The sequence below is a fragment of the Schistocerca serialis genome, chromosome 10 (assembly GCF_023864345.2).
Source record: "Schistocerca serialis cubense isolate TAMUIC-IGC-003099 chromosome 10, iqSchSeri2.2, whole genome shotgun sequence".
NCBI classification, from domain to species: Eukaryota; Metazoa; Arthropoda; class Insecta; order Orthoptera; family Acrididae; genus Schistocerca; species Schistocerca serialis.
The window spans coordinates 84777498-84793574 of NC_064647.1; the positions used below are offsets into that span (position 1 = coordinate 84777498).

The 16077-nt window shown below is 46.1% G+C and overlaps 1 protein-coding gene across 1 annotated transcript in view; it reads right to left on the minus strand.

The window, feature by feature from the left end:
- LOC126425265 (fasciculation and elongation protein zeta-2) overlaps nt 1–16077 on the minus strand; it is a 428469-nt gene that overhangs the window by 15814 nt on the left and 396578 nt on the right. Inside the window, exons 5-7 of the mRNA XM_050088235.1 lie at nt 13848–14098; nt 8122–8197; nt 3021–3086 (exon numbers count right to left, since the gene is read on the minus strand). Of these exons, the coding sequence (XP_049944192.1) occupies nt 3021–3086; nt 8122–8197; nt 13848–14098 (393 nt within the window). The remainder of the gene's footprint in view (nt 1–3020; nt 3087–8121; nt 8198–13847; nt 14099–16077) is intronic.

Consider the following 16077-nt stretch of genomic DNA (forward strand, 5'->3'; position numbering starts at 1 on the left):
GCCACTTTGCCAATGTGTGTGAACCCTTCATCACCTCGGTTTCGTGCAGCAGCCCAAGTTCATCTTGGCCTTCATTCACTTCCTAAGGACAGTAGTCCAGTCTTGCTCTATTGCCTTCAGTTTCATGACCTTCGTACAGAACTCTGCAATAGTACCTTTGTGTAACTGATGGATCTCGGACTGACCACTGTGTCGGGTGTTCCTTCGTCATTGGCACCGACGAGCTCTTCATCCTGTATCAGGCCACGCAGTACATCCGGAGACTGGGAAATCGATTGCATCATCTGCTCCAACTCTCTCAGTGCCCTTCAGAGTTTCTGTGTGCTTTACACCATCCATCTCTTAATGCAACAGGTCCAGGAAAGCTGTCACTTGTGGACAACCTGCTCTTGGCCCTCTCGCTGTAAGATCATTTTAGCTAGGCGTATTGGGCACTGTCTTTTTAGCCATTGCCATTTGTCAAGTGGTGTTCCCCTACCTTTTTGAGCTCACTTTGCTCAACTTTTAACGGTTCGCCATTTCCTGACAGAATGCCCTTTTTTTTAACCACTAACATTCTCATTTATGTTTGCCATGTGAGTTGTCGGCCACTTTAGCAAATGATGAGTGGGCTGTCGACCACATTTTATTTTTTGTCCATCGCAGCAATATGGTGAAGAACATTTAATCTTTAATTCAGGACCTCTGTTCTCTATGGCGTATTTTATGGGCCTTTATGCAAGTCGCTGTATTTAGCTGTCTTTCCTTCCATCAATTGGGCGGAACGTGTAGTCATTCTTAACTCCTTTTTTTTTCGTGTTCTACAGTTTTGACATGGGTGCATCTGACCCTAGTTATTTTTGTGCCCTAACACAAAGTAACACCAACACTTGAAATCAAGGAAGCTGTGGTCATGCACAACAAACAACTTTGTTGGGCCCTCTGTCAGTGTCAGCGCTTCATGAAAAATCCAGTGAGATCTGTCATCAGTTCTCAACAAGCATCCAATTGAGAATCCTTTCATGTGGATACGAGGATTAAAACTCTGCAGATGTCAATTAAGGATCAAGAATGTGGATTAAAACTGGGCAAGGCATGGGTGATTACCTATTGCAAAAGTGGGGATGGGCTATTTCTACAAACTGTAACTGGACTGTCTTCGGCTGGCCGGAGTGGCCGAGCGGCTCTAGGCGCTACTGTCTGGAACCGCGTGACCGCTACGGTCGCAGGCTCAAATCCTGCCTCAGGCGTGGATGTATGTGGTGTCCTTAGGTTAGTTAGGTTTAAGTAGTTCTAAGTTCTAGGGGACTGATGACCAGAGATGTTAAGTCCCATAGTGCTCAGAGCCATTTGAACCATTTTTTTTTACTGTCTTCTTACAGTCAATTCACCATCTTGTGGCTGATTGCCATGTTCAAGTGCAAAAAGGAACAATAATGGACATTCACTGTGCATTGTATGAAGCAATCGAATAGGTCAAGAATCTAGGTCTGGCTATGTAAGAACGTATGAGCTTGTGATTGTGGACATTTGTCCATAAAAGTTATGTATTTTTATTTGTATTCATCATATGATAAATGTCTGTGATTGAACTGAGTTTACATTCGAAAATAATTTTCCTGCATGTATTTATGGTAAAAATACATTAGCGAAAAAAAACGAAACTTAACTAGCAAAAAACAAAGACCAGATAGTATTGGATGTTACCAAAAGGAAATCAAAGAGAGAAAAAGACTAATAATGTATGGAAAGTTCTGGCTGAGAATTACGAATTATTTAGGAATAAAGGAGATGACTCATCAAAAGACAGAAGGTACAGAGCTTGTCTAGCTTTCGGAATGCACTTCCTTTTTTAAGCTTGTGAAAAACATGCACGCACATGCGTGCTCGCGCCCCCCCCCCCCCCCACCCCTACCCCACACACACACACACACCTGTCTACCCATATTAAGTTCAGGCGACTGCCAGCACTTTCCTGGCCCAGACTGAATGTACTGGGATGAGGCGGGGTTGGGTGGAGGGGAGGGGAGGGGTAGAGAGAGGTGGGAGGCAGGGAGAGGGTTGGAGGGAAGTGTTCAGCGGCTCTTGGGAGAGTGGGGAGCTGTCTGTGGGCTAGCTAGGGTTGCAGGTAGACAGGGCTGGTGGCAGACAGCTGGGCACGCAATTTCATGGCCTAGCGTGTGAGATAACAGCACATAACTAGCTGATGTGGGGGCACAAATTGGGTGGGGGTGAAGGTTGTGCTGTAAGGATAGGTCCCATCTGCGTAACTCAGAAAAGCTGGTGGTTTTGGTAAGGAAGAACCAGATGGCATGGGTTGTGAAGCATCCACTGAAATCTCACACGCTGTGTACTGCTGCCCATTGTGCTACTGGACTGTCCACCTTGTTTTTGGCAACAGTTTGGCAGTGGTCACTCATTCTAGTTGACAGCTGGTTGGTTGTCATACCAATGTAAAATGCTGTGCAGTGGTTGCAGCAGAGCTGGTATCTAATATGGGAGCTTTCACAGGTGGCCTCGCCTCTGGTGGCAGTAGAATGAGCATGTGATGGCACTGGAGCAGGTGCTGCTGGATGGCTGGATTGGGCAGGTATTGTATCTGGGACTTCCACGGGGGTATGATCCCTGTCACAGGGGATTGAGGGTGGGAGGCATAGGGATGGACTAGAATGTTGTTAGGTTGGGTGGGCAGCGGAACACCAGTTTGGGAAGGGTTGGAAGTATCTTGGGTAGGATGTCCCTCGTTTCAGGGCATGATGATAGATAATGAAAAAAAATGATGTGGTTCAGTCATTCCAGTCCGGGGTGGTATTGGGTGACAAGGGGGCTGCTTCTTTGTGGGTGATTCTTGGGGTCAATGTGAGGATCAGGCGTGTCTGAGGATATGGCACGGGAGATCATTTCACGAATTAGTACGTATCGATGATGCAGAGCTTCTGCCTTTTGGTGAGTTGTCTCCTTTATTCCTAAACAATAGAGAAAAAGACTAGATACAGACATATGTTGTTATCATCTTATCCCAAAACAGAGAGCAGCTTTACCTTTCAGAATGTAGTCCGTGAGCAGAGTAGGAACCGTTGGGCTGTCCTCATTTATAGCCTTCAGGACTGAAAGTAAAAAAGAAGCATAAAATTATATATGGTGACAGGTACTTTGAGTTGGACAACTGTTGACACATGTTAGCAGTCACATCAAAAAAGTAAATCACTGTTGTCTTGCAGTATAGAATGTAGAAAAAAGTCTTCGAAGTCAAAGTACTTCATTACTACAACACCCCCCCCCCTCCCCCGACTCTACAATACACATTCACTAAAGGGGTAGTCATAAAGATTTAACAATCAACTCAAAAAAATAAAATTATATTATTAAGTCTTTTTCTCTTTGCAGGTACACGCTTGGTACAGAGTGGAATTTCTGCTACTTAGGACCATAGCATGCTGCTAGAGAAGACAAAATAAAATCGAGCAACCATTGATAAAGCAGTGTGTCATTCAGTAATTTGTTTACAAGACCAGTGAAAATGTTGCAGCTGGGTCAGGCCACTGCAGACCGATAAAGAAGTAAACTGGATCAGTTTGTGGTAGCAGAAATATTTTCAATGCCGCTAAAAGCAAGTTACCGCACTGTACTCCACCTTATCCACAGGCTCGGCAGTTTTGTTTTGGCTCCTCTGGTGGTGTGCTGTCATGCCGTGGTGCTGGGATTTGTGTGTCCCAGGATTGTGGACATGTACATACAAACAAACAATGGAAACTTGCTGGCAGATTAAAACGGTGTACCGGAGCAGAAACTCAAGCCGGAACCTTTGCTTTTCACGGGCAAGTTCTCTACCGACTGAGCTATCTGAGCACAACTCACGACCCACCCTCACAGCTGGTTAGGAACCGTTCTCAATTCCCATCACTTTCCAGACATGCTATTCATTTCAGCATAGATGCTGCAGCTCTCATCACTGATGACCTGACTTATATACTCTTATATAGGGCAGCCCCTGTGGTTCATCCCTATGCTATTCCTTCAACAACAATTTTCAGCAACAACTTGTGCTGTAATATGTGCCGCTTGTCTGATGTAACTTACATTTTTTCCACATTTAGTGCAAGTAGCCACCCATTATACCAAACAGAAAGTCTATCAAAGTCATCCTGTATCCTCCTGTAGTTGTTCAAAGACAAACACTTTTCTGTAAACTACAGCATCGGCAGCAATAAGTCGCAGGTTGCTGCTCACTCTGTCTGTCTAGTAGTGTATGTACGTGGAGAACAAGAGTGGTCGTATCCCACTTTCCTGAGGCACTCCTGTTGATAAGCATGTCTCCAATGAACACTTGCCATACAGGACAACATGCTGGGTTCTAGTACTTAAAAAGTCTTCGTGCCACAGACATACACTCCTGGAAATTGAAATAAGAACACCGTGAATTCATTGTCCCAGGAAGGGGAAACTTAATTGACGCATTCCTGGGGTCAGATACATCACATGATCACACTGACAGAACCAAAGGCACATAGACACAGGCAACAGAGCATGCACAATGACGGCACTAGTACAGTGTATATCCACTTTTCGCAGCAATGCGGGCTGCTATTCTCCCATGGAGACGATCGTAGAGATGCTGGATGTAGTCCTGTGGAACGGCTTGCCATGCCATTTCCACCTGGCGCCTCAGTTGGACCAGCGTTCGTGCTGGACGTGCAGACCGCGTCAGACGACGCTTCATCCAGTCCCAAACATGCTCAATGGGGGACAGATCCGGAGATCTTGCTGGCCAGGGTAGTTGACTTACACCTTCTAGAGCACGTTGGGTGGCACAGGATACATGCGGACGTGCATTGTCCTGTTGGAACAGCAAGTTCCCTTGCCGGTCTAGGAATGGTAGAACGATGGGTTCGATGACGGTTTGGATGTACCATGCACTATTCAGTGTCCCCTCGACGATCACCAGTGATGTACGGCCAGTGTAGGAGATCGCTCCCCACACCATGATGCCCGGTGTTGGCCCTGTGTGCCTCGGTCGTATGCAGTCCTGATTGTGGCGCTCACCTGCACGGCGCCAAACACGCATACGACCATCATTGGCACCAAGGCAGAAGCGACTCTCATCGCTGAAGACGACACGTGTCCATTCGTCCCTCCATTCACGCCTGTCGCGACACCACTGGAGGTGGGCTGCACGATGTTGGGGCGTGAGCGGAAGACGGCCTAACGGTGTGCGGGACCGTAGCCCAGCTTCATGGAGACGGTTGCGAATGGTCCTCGCCGATACCCCAGGAGCAACAGTGTCCCTAATTTGCTGGGAAGTGGCGGTGCGGTCCCCTACGGCACTGCGTAGGATCCTACGGTCTTGGCGTGCATCCGTGCGTCGCTGCGGTCCGGTCCCAGGTCGACGAGCACGTGCACCTTCCGCCGACCACTGGCGACAACATCGATGTACTGTGGAGACCTCACGCCCCACGTGTTGAGCAATTCGGCGGTACGTCCACCCGGCCTCCCGCATGCCCACTATACGCCCTCGCTCAAAGTCCGTCAACTGCACATACGGTTCACGTCCACGCTGTCGCGGCATGCTACCAGTGTTAAAGACTGCGATGGAGCTCCGTAAGCCACGGCAAACTGGCTGACACTGACGGCGGCGGTGCACAAATGCTGCGCAGCAAGCGCCATTCGACGGCCAACACCGCGGTTCCTGGTGTGTCCGCTGTGCCGTGCGTGTGATCATTGCCTGTACAGCCCTCTCGCAGTGTCCGGAGCAAGTATGGTGGGTCTGACACACCGGTGTGAATGTGTTCTTTTTTCCATTTCCAGGAGTGTATTTGAGTGCCCTTCAAGTCATTATTTTACTTTTTCTTGTTGTTGCAAGTCTTCACTCCTTACTCGACCAATTCAACTGATCTTCAACAATTTTCGGAAACACTATACTCTAAAACTTTGAACCATTTCACTTCTGTCTTCTCCCACTGTGCATGTTCCACATCCATTGAGAGCTGTGCACAAAATGTAACTTTTATGAACATTCTTTCGTCATCAAGGCTTATATCTTTGAATGTTAGCATCTCTCACTACAATTTGTTGAGAAGTGCTGCGAAACTTTGATACTGACCATCAAATCCATGATGAGCTGTGCCACACTTCTTTTCTGCTCATCCAATTCGTTAAAGGTGCCAGAACAATTAATCATATTCAAACAAGTATCAAAGTATGGTTGTGTGTAACTTCATGTGTGATTTACGTCTCCTTAAAATTCTTCTGAAACACCTGAATTTGGCCTCTTCCCATGCAGTGGATAGAGTCCTGTGGCTCTTCCAACTTAATCACTCCCAACAGGTACTCGTACATACTTGAAGGTTATGACTGATCCCAGTGAGTGATTACTCACCGCACTGTCAAACAGCACGAGAGGGTGTCCAAAAATAATTTGAATTTCTTTATAAAAGGCATGTATGTAATTTTTAATACAGCTTTTATATCCTTGAATGTACTCTTCATTAGTACTAGTGCACATGTCCAAACCTACATTCCAGCGTTGGAAGCACCTTCCTCCGTGATATCTGCTAAAAATGTCACAATGTCACAACATAATGTTTTATGTTGTTGACATCGACAAAATGCTTTCCTTTCAAGACTCTTTTCATGCTAAGGAGCAGGAAGAAGTCTGAGGGAGCTAAATGTGATGAATAAGGCATGTGGATGAAGGTAGTTGTCTTCGTTGAGGCAAAAAACTGTCAAACAGTGAGAGTGCTATGGACGGAAACATTGTAATGTTGCAGCAACCACTCGTTGAAAATCCTCAAAGCCGGACTTTTTGCATCAAACTCCTGTGCAACCTTTTCATAATGTGCAAATAGAATAGTTGGTTTAATGCTTGCCTTTGAGAGTAAAATTTGAGTGTGCAATCCCTGTGATCTGAAAAAAAGAAAATAAAAAAAGGGCCAGATCAGCATTGTCTTGATATTTGATCATTTCACTTGATGAGCTTTTTTTGGACGAGGCAAGCCAGGGGATTGCCATTGACCTGAATGTTGTTTACTTTCTGGATCATACCCATAGCACCACGATCCAATGGATTCACTGAATGTGACAGTTTTGTTGAAATAATTAAGATAGTCTTCAAATGTGTCATTTTTGATTGGCAGTGAGAAGTCTACACACAAACTTTACTGCCACTCTTCCCAAATCAAGGTTCAAAATGCACTGAATTGTGCTCCAGGATAACCCATATAGGTCTTCATGATGATATGTAGATTGTCCTCTGTTGATCTTCGCTGATGGGATTACAGGTTTTGCCACTCTGTACCTCAGTTTTGGCAGACTATGGCTGATCTTTAGCTGCCATTTCCGCTTTTTTATAATGAGAAAACCATTTATACACGAATTTTAAAAAACCACTCTCACCGTTGTCAGCTGATGCTGCTTGGCGGCCAGACTTAGGAGAGGTCCTGCAACAGCCTCCTAGTGGTACTACAACCACACGGTGCAGAGCATTAAGATTCCAATTATTTTTGAGTTCCTTTTTGCATCAGATGTTTTTCTCCAGTTATTCTCGTTAAACTGCTTTAGAGACAGCTGTCAATCTTTGCAACAGGTGTTGGTCATCCGCATGTCACTTTGCATTTTGCAACAAGTTTCTATTGAAAATCACCTCGCTGTATACATCTGCATCCATCCCAACAGCTTCACAGGGCTACTGACATTATCCATCAGGTCATTTACATCACGAAAAACAGCGATCCTGTCAGACGACCTTGAAGTACGCAAGATTCTGCCTTTGCTTCTGACAGTACTTACCCGTTAAGAACAACATACCAAGTTCTGTGTCCAGTCCAGTTGCACATATTTTTGGATATTTCATATGTATTTTGCTTACTGGGCTCTGTTGGAAACTGTATCTGAGGCATTCTGAAAGTCAATAAAATGGTACCAACCACCGAACTGTTGTCTCCTATCTTTTGATGTCATGGATGATCAGAGGAAGCTGTGTGTCACATTATCTGTGCTTGTGGAAAGCACAGTGCTTCCTACTTTGTAGTCTTTCTGCACCCAGAAAAATCATCACAAGTGAGCACAGTATATGTTTCACAATTTCTACTCAGTATGCTACGAGATAGTTGTAATGAAGTCACTACACTGTATAATACTACTTACTTTTTATAAGCACTTGTAGAGCTTGATTGTCTGGAGGTCCACTGCCTAAGTGATATGGGATGACTGTTGTCAGGTACTGAAACACAAAATTACAAGATATTATTTTACTGCTACCATGCTGAGAAAAATCCTTGGCCTTACGCACAGATGCCTTAGTTTTGTTTTCTAAAGCAACCCAGCCTCTTGCCCAACTTGTTATCAGTTACATACCAAACGTGATCTACTGTCTTGCAAGTTTCAGATCAATTGAGTTACCGTAACACTAATGTAAAGCTGATGGTTGAACATCTAACAGAAGACAACTCAGAAGCACTGGGATTTCTACATTTGAGTGCCAACACATGTTCTCTTATGGTGTTAGTGGTCGCAAATGAAGGTAAATATAATATGAATTGTATAATTCTGATCACATTACAAGAAGTGACAATAATATACTTGTAGATGCAGCCTTTGCCCCTACTGTTCAACCTATACATCGAAGAGGTAATGACAGAAATAATGAAAGGTTTAGAACTGGGATTAAGATTCAATGATCAGATTCATTGATGGCACTGGTATCCTCAGTTGAAAGTGAGGAAGGCTTGCAGGACCTATTGATTGAATGAACATTCTAATCAGCCCACACTGTGAACAGAGAATAAATCTAAGAAAGATGAAAGTAATGGGTAGTACCAGAGGGAGTAGTAATAAAACTGACATTAAAACTGGTGACCATAATGCAGATTAAGTGAAAAGATTGTGCTACCTTGAAAGCAAAAAATATATGATGGACAAAATGAGGAGGACATAAAAAGCAGACTAGGCATTCGCGGGATTAGCCGAGCAGTCTAAGGTGCTGCAGTCATGGGCTGTGCAGCTGGTCCCGGCGGAGGTTGAGTCCTCCCTCGGGCATGGGTGTGTGTGTTTGTCTTTAGGATGATTTAGGTTAAGTAGTGTGTAAGCCTAGGGACTGATGACCTTAGCAGTTAAGTCCTACAATAAATTTAAAAAAAAGACTAGGCATTACTGGCCAAAAGAAGTCTTCTAATGTCAGATATAGCCTTAATGTGAGAAATTCTTTGAGAATGCACATTTATAGCATGGAATTTGTGGAAGTGTCACGGACTGTGGGAAAACTGGAAAATAAGACAATCAAAATATTTGCAATCTGGTACTATACAACAAGTTTCAAAATTGGATGATGGATGACGTAAGAGATGAGGAAGTTCGGTGTAAAATTTGTGAAGAGAGAAAATACTGACTAGAAGAAGGCACAGGAAGCAGGGACATGTTTAAGACAACAGAGAACAGCTTCCACAGTACTCGAGGGAATGCTAGAGGGCAAAAACTGTAGGGGAAGACAGAGGTTGGAATATATCCGGGAAATAAGAGACTGACGAGAGAGGAATTTATGGCAGGCCACATCAGACTGGTCATAAAACTAATGACAAAAGGAAAGAAAGAAAAAATAGATTATGAATCTCTTACAATCTGGCGCTAAAGTCGTTAACTGGTTGCTGGTAGTCATGAGGCAGGAAACCAGACTTTACTGCCCGTTTGGGAGTAACAGGTATGGGGTCAAGCAGACAATGGATCATCTTCAGTTGCACTTCTATCTTAGCGGTAGCAACCAGTGGATTGGTGTCTGCAGTTGAGGTGGGGAGCACCATGACAAGTTATCGGAAGTGTCCAAACACACATTCTACCATCCCGAGTGTCGATGTGTTGATGCAAGATCTTACGTAGTTTCTCTTGGGTACTATAACAACCTCAAGGTATGCCCAGGAGGTCCTGTACCCACTAGTGTCATCCTTCCCGAACAGCCAGCTCTAGTGTCTAATTTAACGGGACAATGCTCGCCTTGCAAGCACTTCTAGCTGTGGGTACTCCGCCACAGCCAGTGGCACAGGCAGACCTCTGCTCAGTTGAAAGTGTCTGTGGTGTTTTGTAACGTGTGATTGTGACCCCCACCTGTAGCAACCGATCTCGAGGAAATGGATGCTCAGGTGCAGGCTACAAAGGACAGACTATTGCTGCATGTGGTGTGAGACCATTGCAGCCACATGTTGCAATGTCTGGATGTGTGCAATCTATGACACGGTAACCCACTGTGACACTTACCTGCACGCTGTTTGCAACACAGTAAATGCTGCTACTACAAGGGGCATTCGATAAGTAATGCGACACTTTTTTTCTGGAAGCAGGTCGGTTTCATTTGGGATTGTAATAGACCATATTATTCCTCATTCTTTTGGCTACAAAACCCTACTTTCAATATAATCTCCATTCAGTGTGGCCCCCTTATGCCATCTTATTGGGGAGGGCCCATACCGTTGCACGGTACCACTCTTTTGGTCAACATCAGAGCTGACGTCTCGCTGCATCAGTAACTTTCCCATCCTCCACATACTGTTTCCCGCAAAGTGCATCCTTTATTGAGCCAAACAAATGGAAGTCGGAGGGTAAGAGATCTGGGCTATAAGATGGACGAGGGAGAACAGTCAAAGAAGACCGACAGAGACGTCCAGTCGTGCAGCGAGGTGTTCGAGTGTGATCCTTCGGTCACAACAAATGAGAGTGTCCACACATTCCGACATCGCAGCAGTCACAGCTGCGTGCGGCCGGTCGGCTCGCGGGAGATCGGACAGGTTCGCGCGATCTCGTTGTGCCTGTGACACACAACTCGCCTGACGACTCACCGTGCTTTTGTTCACTGCGAGGTCTCCATAGACATTCAGCAAGTGCTTAGGAATATCTGCGATGCTCTGGTTTTCCGCCAAAAGAAACACGATGACAGCTCTCTGCTCGGAACGCACCTTTGTTACAGACGCCATTTTGAAGGGTACATATAGCTCAGCCACGGATAGGAACTTCACGAAACTATAGGGGCTGAAGCGAAAATATTTCGCTATGTCCCACAACTAATTTCGAATTTTTTCAACTGAAATCGGCCGAGAAAAAAATGCGTTTCATTACTTATTGAACGCCCCTCGTAGAAAATCGAAAGTGGACTTTTAACATTATAAGAAGCTAGAATGGCCGGGCAGTACCTGTGTTTGAAGTTAAAATCTTCTGGGTTATTAGGCCGCGTCATGTTTCTTCTAAAATGTTCGACGTTTCGACCCCTCTGCTGGGATCTTCCTCAGGAACTTTTGGTGTCCACTGCTGCTAGAGCACTGTCAGAGACGAGTGACGCGTCCACTTATAAAGGGGGAATTTTCTGGCGTTCGTGCTCGAGAAGTGATAGTATTGGTTAAAATACATGTTGCTACCATTGTTGGGCCATAGTCATTGGCTAATACAGAAGCTCATCTCCTGTGGATACCATTGGCGGTCATCATCATTCGATAGAAAGGCACTGTTCCACACTTATGCTGGAGAAGGGTTATTGGTTGAAATACCTGCTACCGGTATTGGTTGATCGTCATCAGTGGCTAGATTCGAAACGGACAGAACAAGAGGGGGGGAATGTTTACCCAAAATTTTATTGTCCGCCGAGGTGACTTGCAGTGCGTTGTTTATGCCGCTCACACACCGCCCCCGCGTATTTACTTCCTTGATGGCGGGGAGCCACGATACCGGAAGCCTATAGCCGTCCTCTCTATTGAAATTAGACGAATTCTTAGAAATTTCAACCGCTTCTCGGACCTTTCTTCTATAAATGTTTGTTTCTTTAGCCAGTAAACGTACGTTATTAAAATCGATGTCAGAGCCACAGTTCTCGTGATGTTCCGCTACTGCCGATTTTGCACTTTGATTTAGCCGCATGTGCCGTTCGTATTCCTTAATGCGTTCTTTAACAGTTCTTCCCGTTTCGCCTATATACACTTTGCCGCAGCCACATGACGCTTGATAGACGCCTGCACTGTGGAGGTAATCAGGTGCATCCGTTTTCCGTCGGAAAAAGTCTTTTATTTTGTTTTGACTAAAGAAAGATGTCTCAATACCATTTTTCTTTAAAATTCTGCTTATGCGGTCAGTGACCCTGGAAACGAACGGTAACCTGACGGAGTGAGAACTGTGGCTCTGACATTGATTTTAATAACGTACGTGTACTGGCTAAAGAAACAAACATTTATAGAAGAAAGGTGCGAGAAGCGGTTGAAATTTCTAAGAATTCATCTAATTTCAATAGAGAGGACGGCTATAGGCTTCCGGCATCGTGGCTCCTCGCCATCAAAGAAGAAAATACGCGGCCGCGGTGTGTGAGCGGCATAAACAATGCGCTGCAAGTCACCTCGGCGGACAATAATATTTTGGATAAATATTCCCCCTCTCTTGCTCTGCCCGTTTCGAATCTAGCCACTGATGACGACCAACCAATAGCGGTAGCAGGCGTTTCAACCAATAACCCTTCTCCAGCATAAGTGTGGAACAGTGCCTTTCTATCCAATGACGATGACCACCAATGGTATCCACAGGAGATGAGCTACCAACGCCCCTTCTTTTGTATTAGCCAATGACTATGGCCCACCAATGGTTGCCACATGTATTTTAACCAATACTATCACTTCTCCAGCCCGAACGCCAGAAAATTCCCCCTTTATAAGTGGACGCGACACTCGTCTCTGACGCCCATCCGGCCTGGATATCCGCCCCCCCCTACCTTTTATAAATCCCTTCAGATCCTTGAGCACCATGCTCTCAGCCTCGCATATCGCATCCGTCTCCCCTCCCGCACGCGGATCCTGTACAACCTAATTCCGTTCCCCCACCTCCTCCTTTTCCTCGGATACGGATCCTCTACACCCCCCGTAAGCTCGATCCTCCTCACCCACTTGTCTCACCCATCCTCTCCCAACCCCGCCCGCTGCCGCGCCTGTATTCCCACGTCCCACCCGGTCTCCATCTCTCCACCCTCCTTACCCTCTCCCAAGGTGGCTTCTGCCAGCTCCCCCTCCCTGATGATGCCCTCCTCCCCTCCATCTACCCCTCCTATTAACTTTGATCCTCCCCTCCCACTTCCTGTGTTTTTTCCTTTGGGCACCGTCCCTCCCTTCTCTCCTCCTTCGCCCCCTCCTCCCTTTCTTACCACTCCTCCCCCGGGCTTCCCCTACACCCATCCCTCTACTCCTCCTCCCTTCTCCTCTGCCACTGGCGTCTTTGCACTCTCATCTCCCTCCCCTTCACCCTTCTCCCCCTCTTGGCAAGTCCCCGGACTCACACACGTTACGTGAACATTAGCGCGCCGGAGATCATCGCCATCTGTTTCTCATGTTTGCCGTCGTGTTTTGTGTTTAGTATTCACCGTCACACTCCATCGATCGCATGTGCCATCGACATCGTCAGTGTTTGTGCGTCGTGTCACCAGTTTGTAGTGTGGATTATCATCGAGTGTGAACGGCTCCGTGGTTTTTTATTTATGTGTCTACTGTTTTATTAGCCGCCATTATGTAACTTCTGTGTATTCCTTCTGTATTTTTTTATCATTGTCTATTCTATGGCTGAAGAGCACCGTAGAATGCTGCTGCCAGCCTGCCTGTTGTACAGGTTTTAAAATAACAATAAAGAAAAAAAAATCGTCTCTGACAGTGTTCTAGCAGTAGTGGACACTGAGGAAGATCCCAGCAGACGGGTCGAAACGTCGAACATTTTAGAAGAAACATGACGCGGCCTAATAACCCAGAAGATTATAACTTCAGTGACAATGGCCACGAAAGCCTGCAGATTTACATACTACCTGTCTTCAAGAAGAGAAATTCCGAGTACAGCAGAGAAAATGAGAGGCTGCCTCCTGTAGAGCTCACCTTAGGGTCGAATCCGTTGGGCGTGCGGGTGGTGCCGTTGCGGCTGCCGCGCTTGCGCTCCACGTGGTACTGGCGCCGGCGGTTCTGCACGGCGAGCAGCAGCGAGATGAACGTGTTCTTCAGCTCCTTCTCGTACTCCAGCTCGTCGCGCAGCGCCAGCTCGGCGATCAGCGTCTCCGAGAACTCGCGGATCAGCACCTCCAGTTCGAGGTACAGCTCGTTCAGCTGCGACAGCCCGAGCGTCTTCAGCTCTGCAACGGAAGAGATGCTTCTGTCAGTGGGGGTGGGGGCGGAGTAGACGCTGCGCGGATGTAAACGCGATTCTTCCATTGTGCGCGTGACGTCAGAGGGGAACGCCTCGTGCTCTTATTGCGATGCACGGTTTCGCAAGTGTTGTCTTTTTCGCTTACGGGGAGAACAAGGCCGGTTTCCTCGATACTTCGCTCAGCGGAAGAGGGGTGAAAATAAGCGGACACGCATCTCGGCTTATCCGTAGATACTCGACCGTTTCTGAGAAAGCGACGGACGAAGTTTTCGAGGTACCAGTTCATGACTGCGTCTTTTAACGAGTAAATAGTTCAACAGCAGCGGTGGCACAATGGCTACCTTCGCGGCTTCACAGTTTTGCGCCCCGTGTTCGAAACCGCATTATTATTTTTATGTTTGTTTTTCGCCAATCAACCCGTGTTCGCAGAAGATTACAACACGTATGTTTCCAATGTATACCGAAATAACGTTGTCCTTATCCGTCTACTAATTGTATGTCACACGAATGAATAAAAAATAAATAAATGAATGGTCAGCGAATCGAAGTACACGTGCGGCCGCACGTGCGTCATGATTCATGTTGACCATACACTCGATCTCCCACCCTGGGTCCCCTGGTCCCAAGGTCGCCATGGCGCCTGTGGCGGTGGTTCTGAGATAGTTGGCTTTTCAAGCCGGCTATCTGGGCAAGCACCCACGCCAGCAAAAGGTTGGCGACAGAAAGAAATCGCGTCTAATCGGTCACAGCCATTTGCGCCATGCAGTGACAGATGTTGCTGTTACGCATATAAATACAGAAACTAGTAATATATATTTAGTCAGCACAATGTCTTGGTTAAATGAGTATTTAAGCACGGGACAACATGGTTCAATACAATACAACGGAGGAACTTTATATCCAGGACCAGTGGACGATATTGAAATGGCGTAACAGGGAAACGTTTTTAATGTTAATAGGAGTAATAGTATAAGGACAATGTTTCGCAAAGATGCTGCAGATGAAATTAGGTATGGAGAAAATCCAGCATACGATGATTTAGACGAAGAAGTTGTTGAATTTGAAATGGAGCCAAGGCCAACAGAAGACGTGAATACTGGATTGCGCCAGCGTCGTCCATATCAGTACGGTGAAGGAGGTCATACAGCAATAGAAATTTGGTGAAATTCCTCGATTCATGATCAACTGCAGACGTCAGTTTGCGGGAAAATGAGCCGTTATACGTGATTTGATGCGAAATTATTGCCAACGCGTGAAATCTTCAGCAATGTTAACGACGTTTCTTTCCCGGGTGGGACTCATCCGAAGAAATGTCACTGTGGCAAATCCGCCTTCGCGCGATTGTCGAAGTATGGGAATTTCTATGTTTCGAATGTTTCTACGATCGGTATCTTACGAAGGAATGCACCAAATCTCAGTGAAGAATAAACATAGGAATAAAATATACGAATTAATATTAGAATCCCCCCCCCCCCATGAACCATGGACATTGCCGTTGGTGGGGAAGCTTACGTGCCTCAGCGAAACAGATAGCCGTACCGTAGGTGCAACAACAACGGAGGTGTATCTGTTCAGAGGCCAGAGAAACGTGTGGTTCAAAAGAGGGGCAGCAGCCTTTTCAGTAGATGCAGGGGCGACAGTCTGGATGACTGACTGATCTGGCCTTGTAACACTAACCAAAACGGCCTTGCTGTGCTGGTACTGCGAACGGCTGAAAGCAAGGGGAACTACAGCCGTAATTTTTCCCGAGGGCATGCAGCTTTACTGTATGATTAAATGATGATGGCGTCGTCTTAGTTAAAATATTCCGGAGGTAAAATAGTCCCCATTCGGATCTCCTACTCAGGAGGACGTTGGTATCAGGAGAAAGAAAACTGGCGTTCTACGGATCGGAGCGTGGAATGTCAGATTCCTTAATCGGGCAGGTAGGTTAGAAAATTCAAAAAGGGAAATGGATAGGTTACA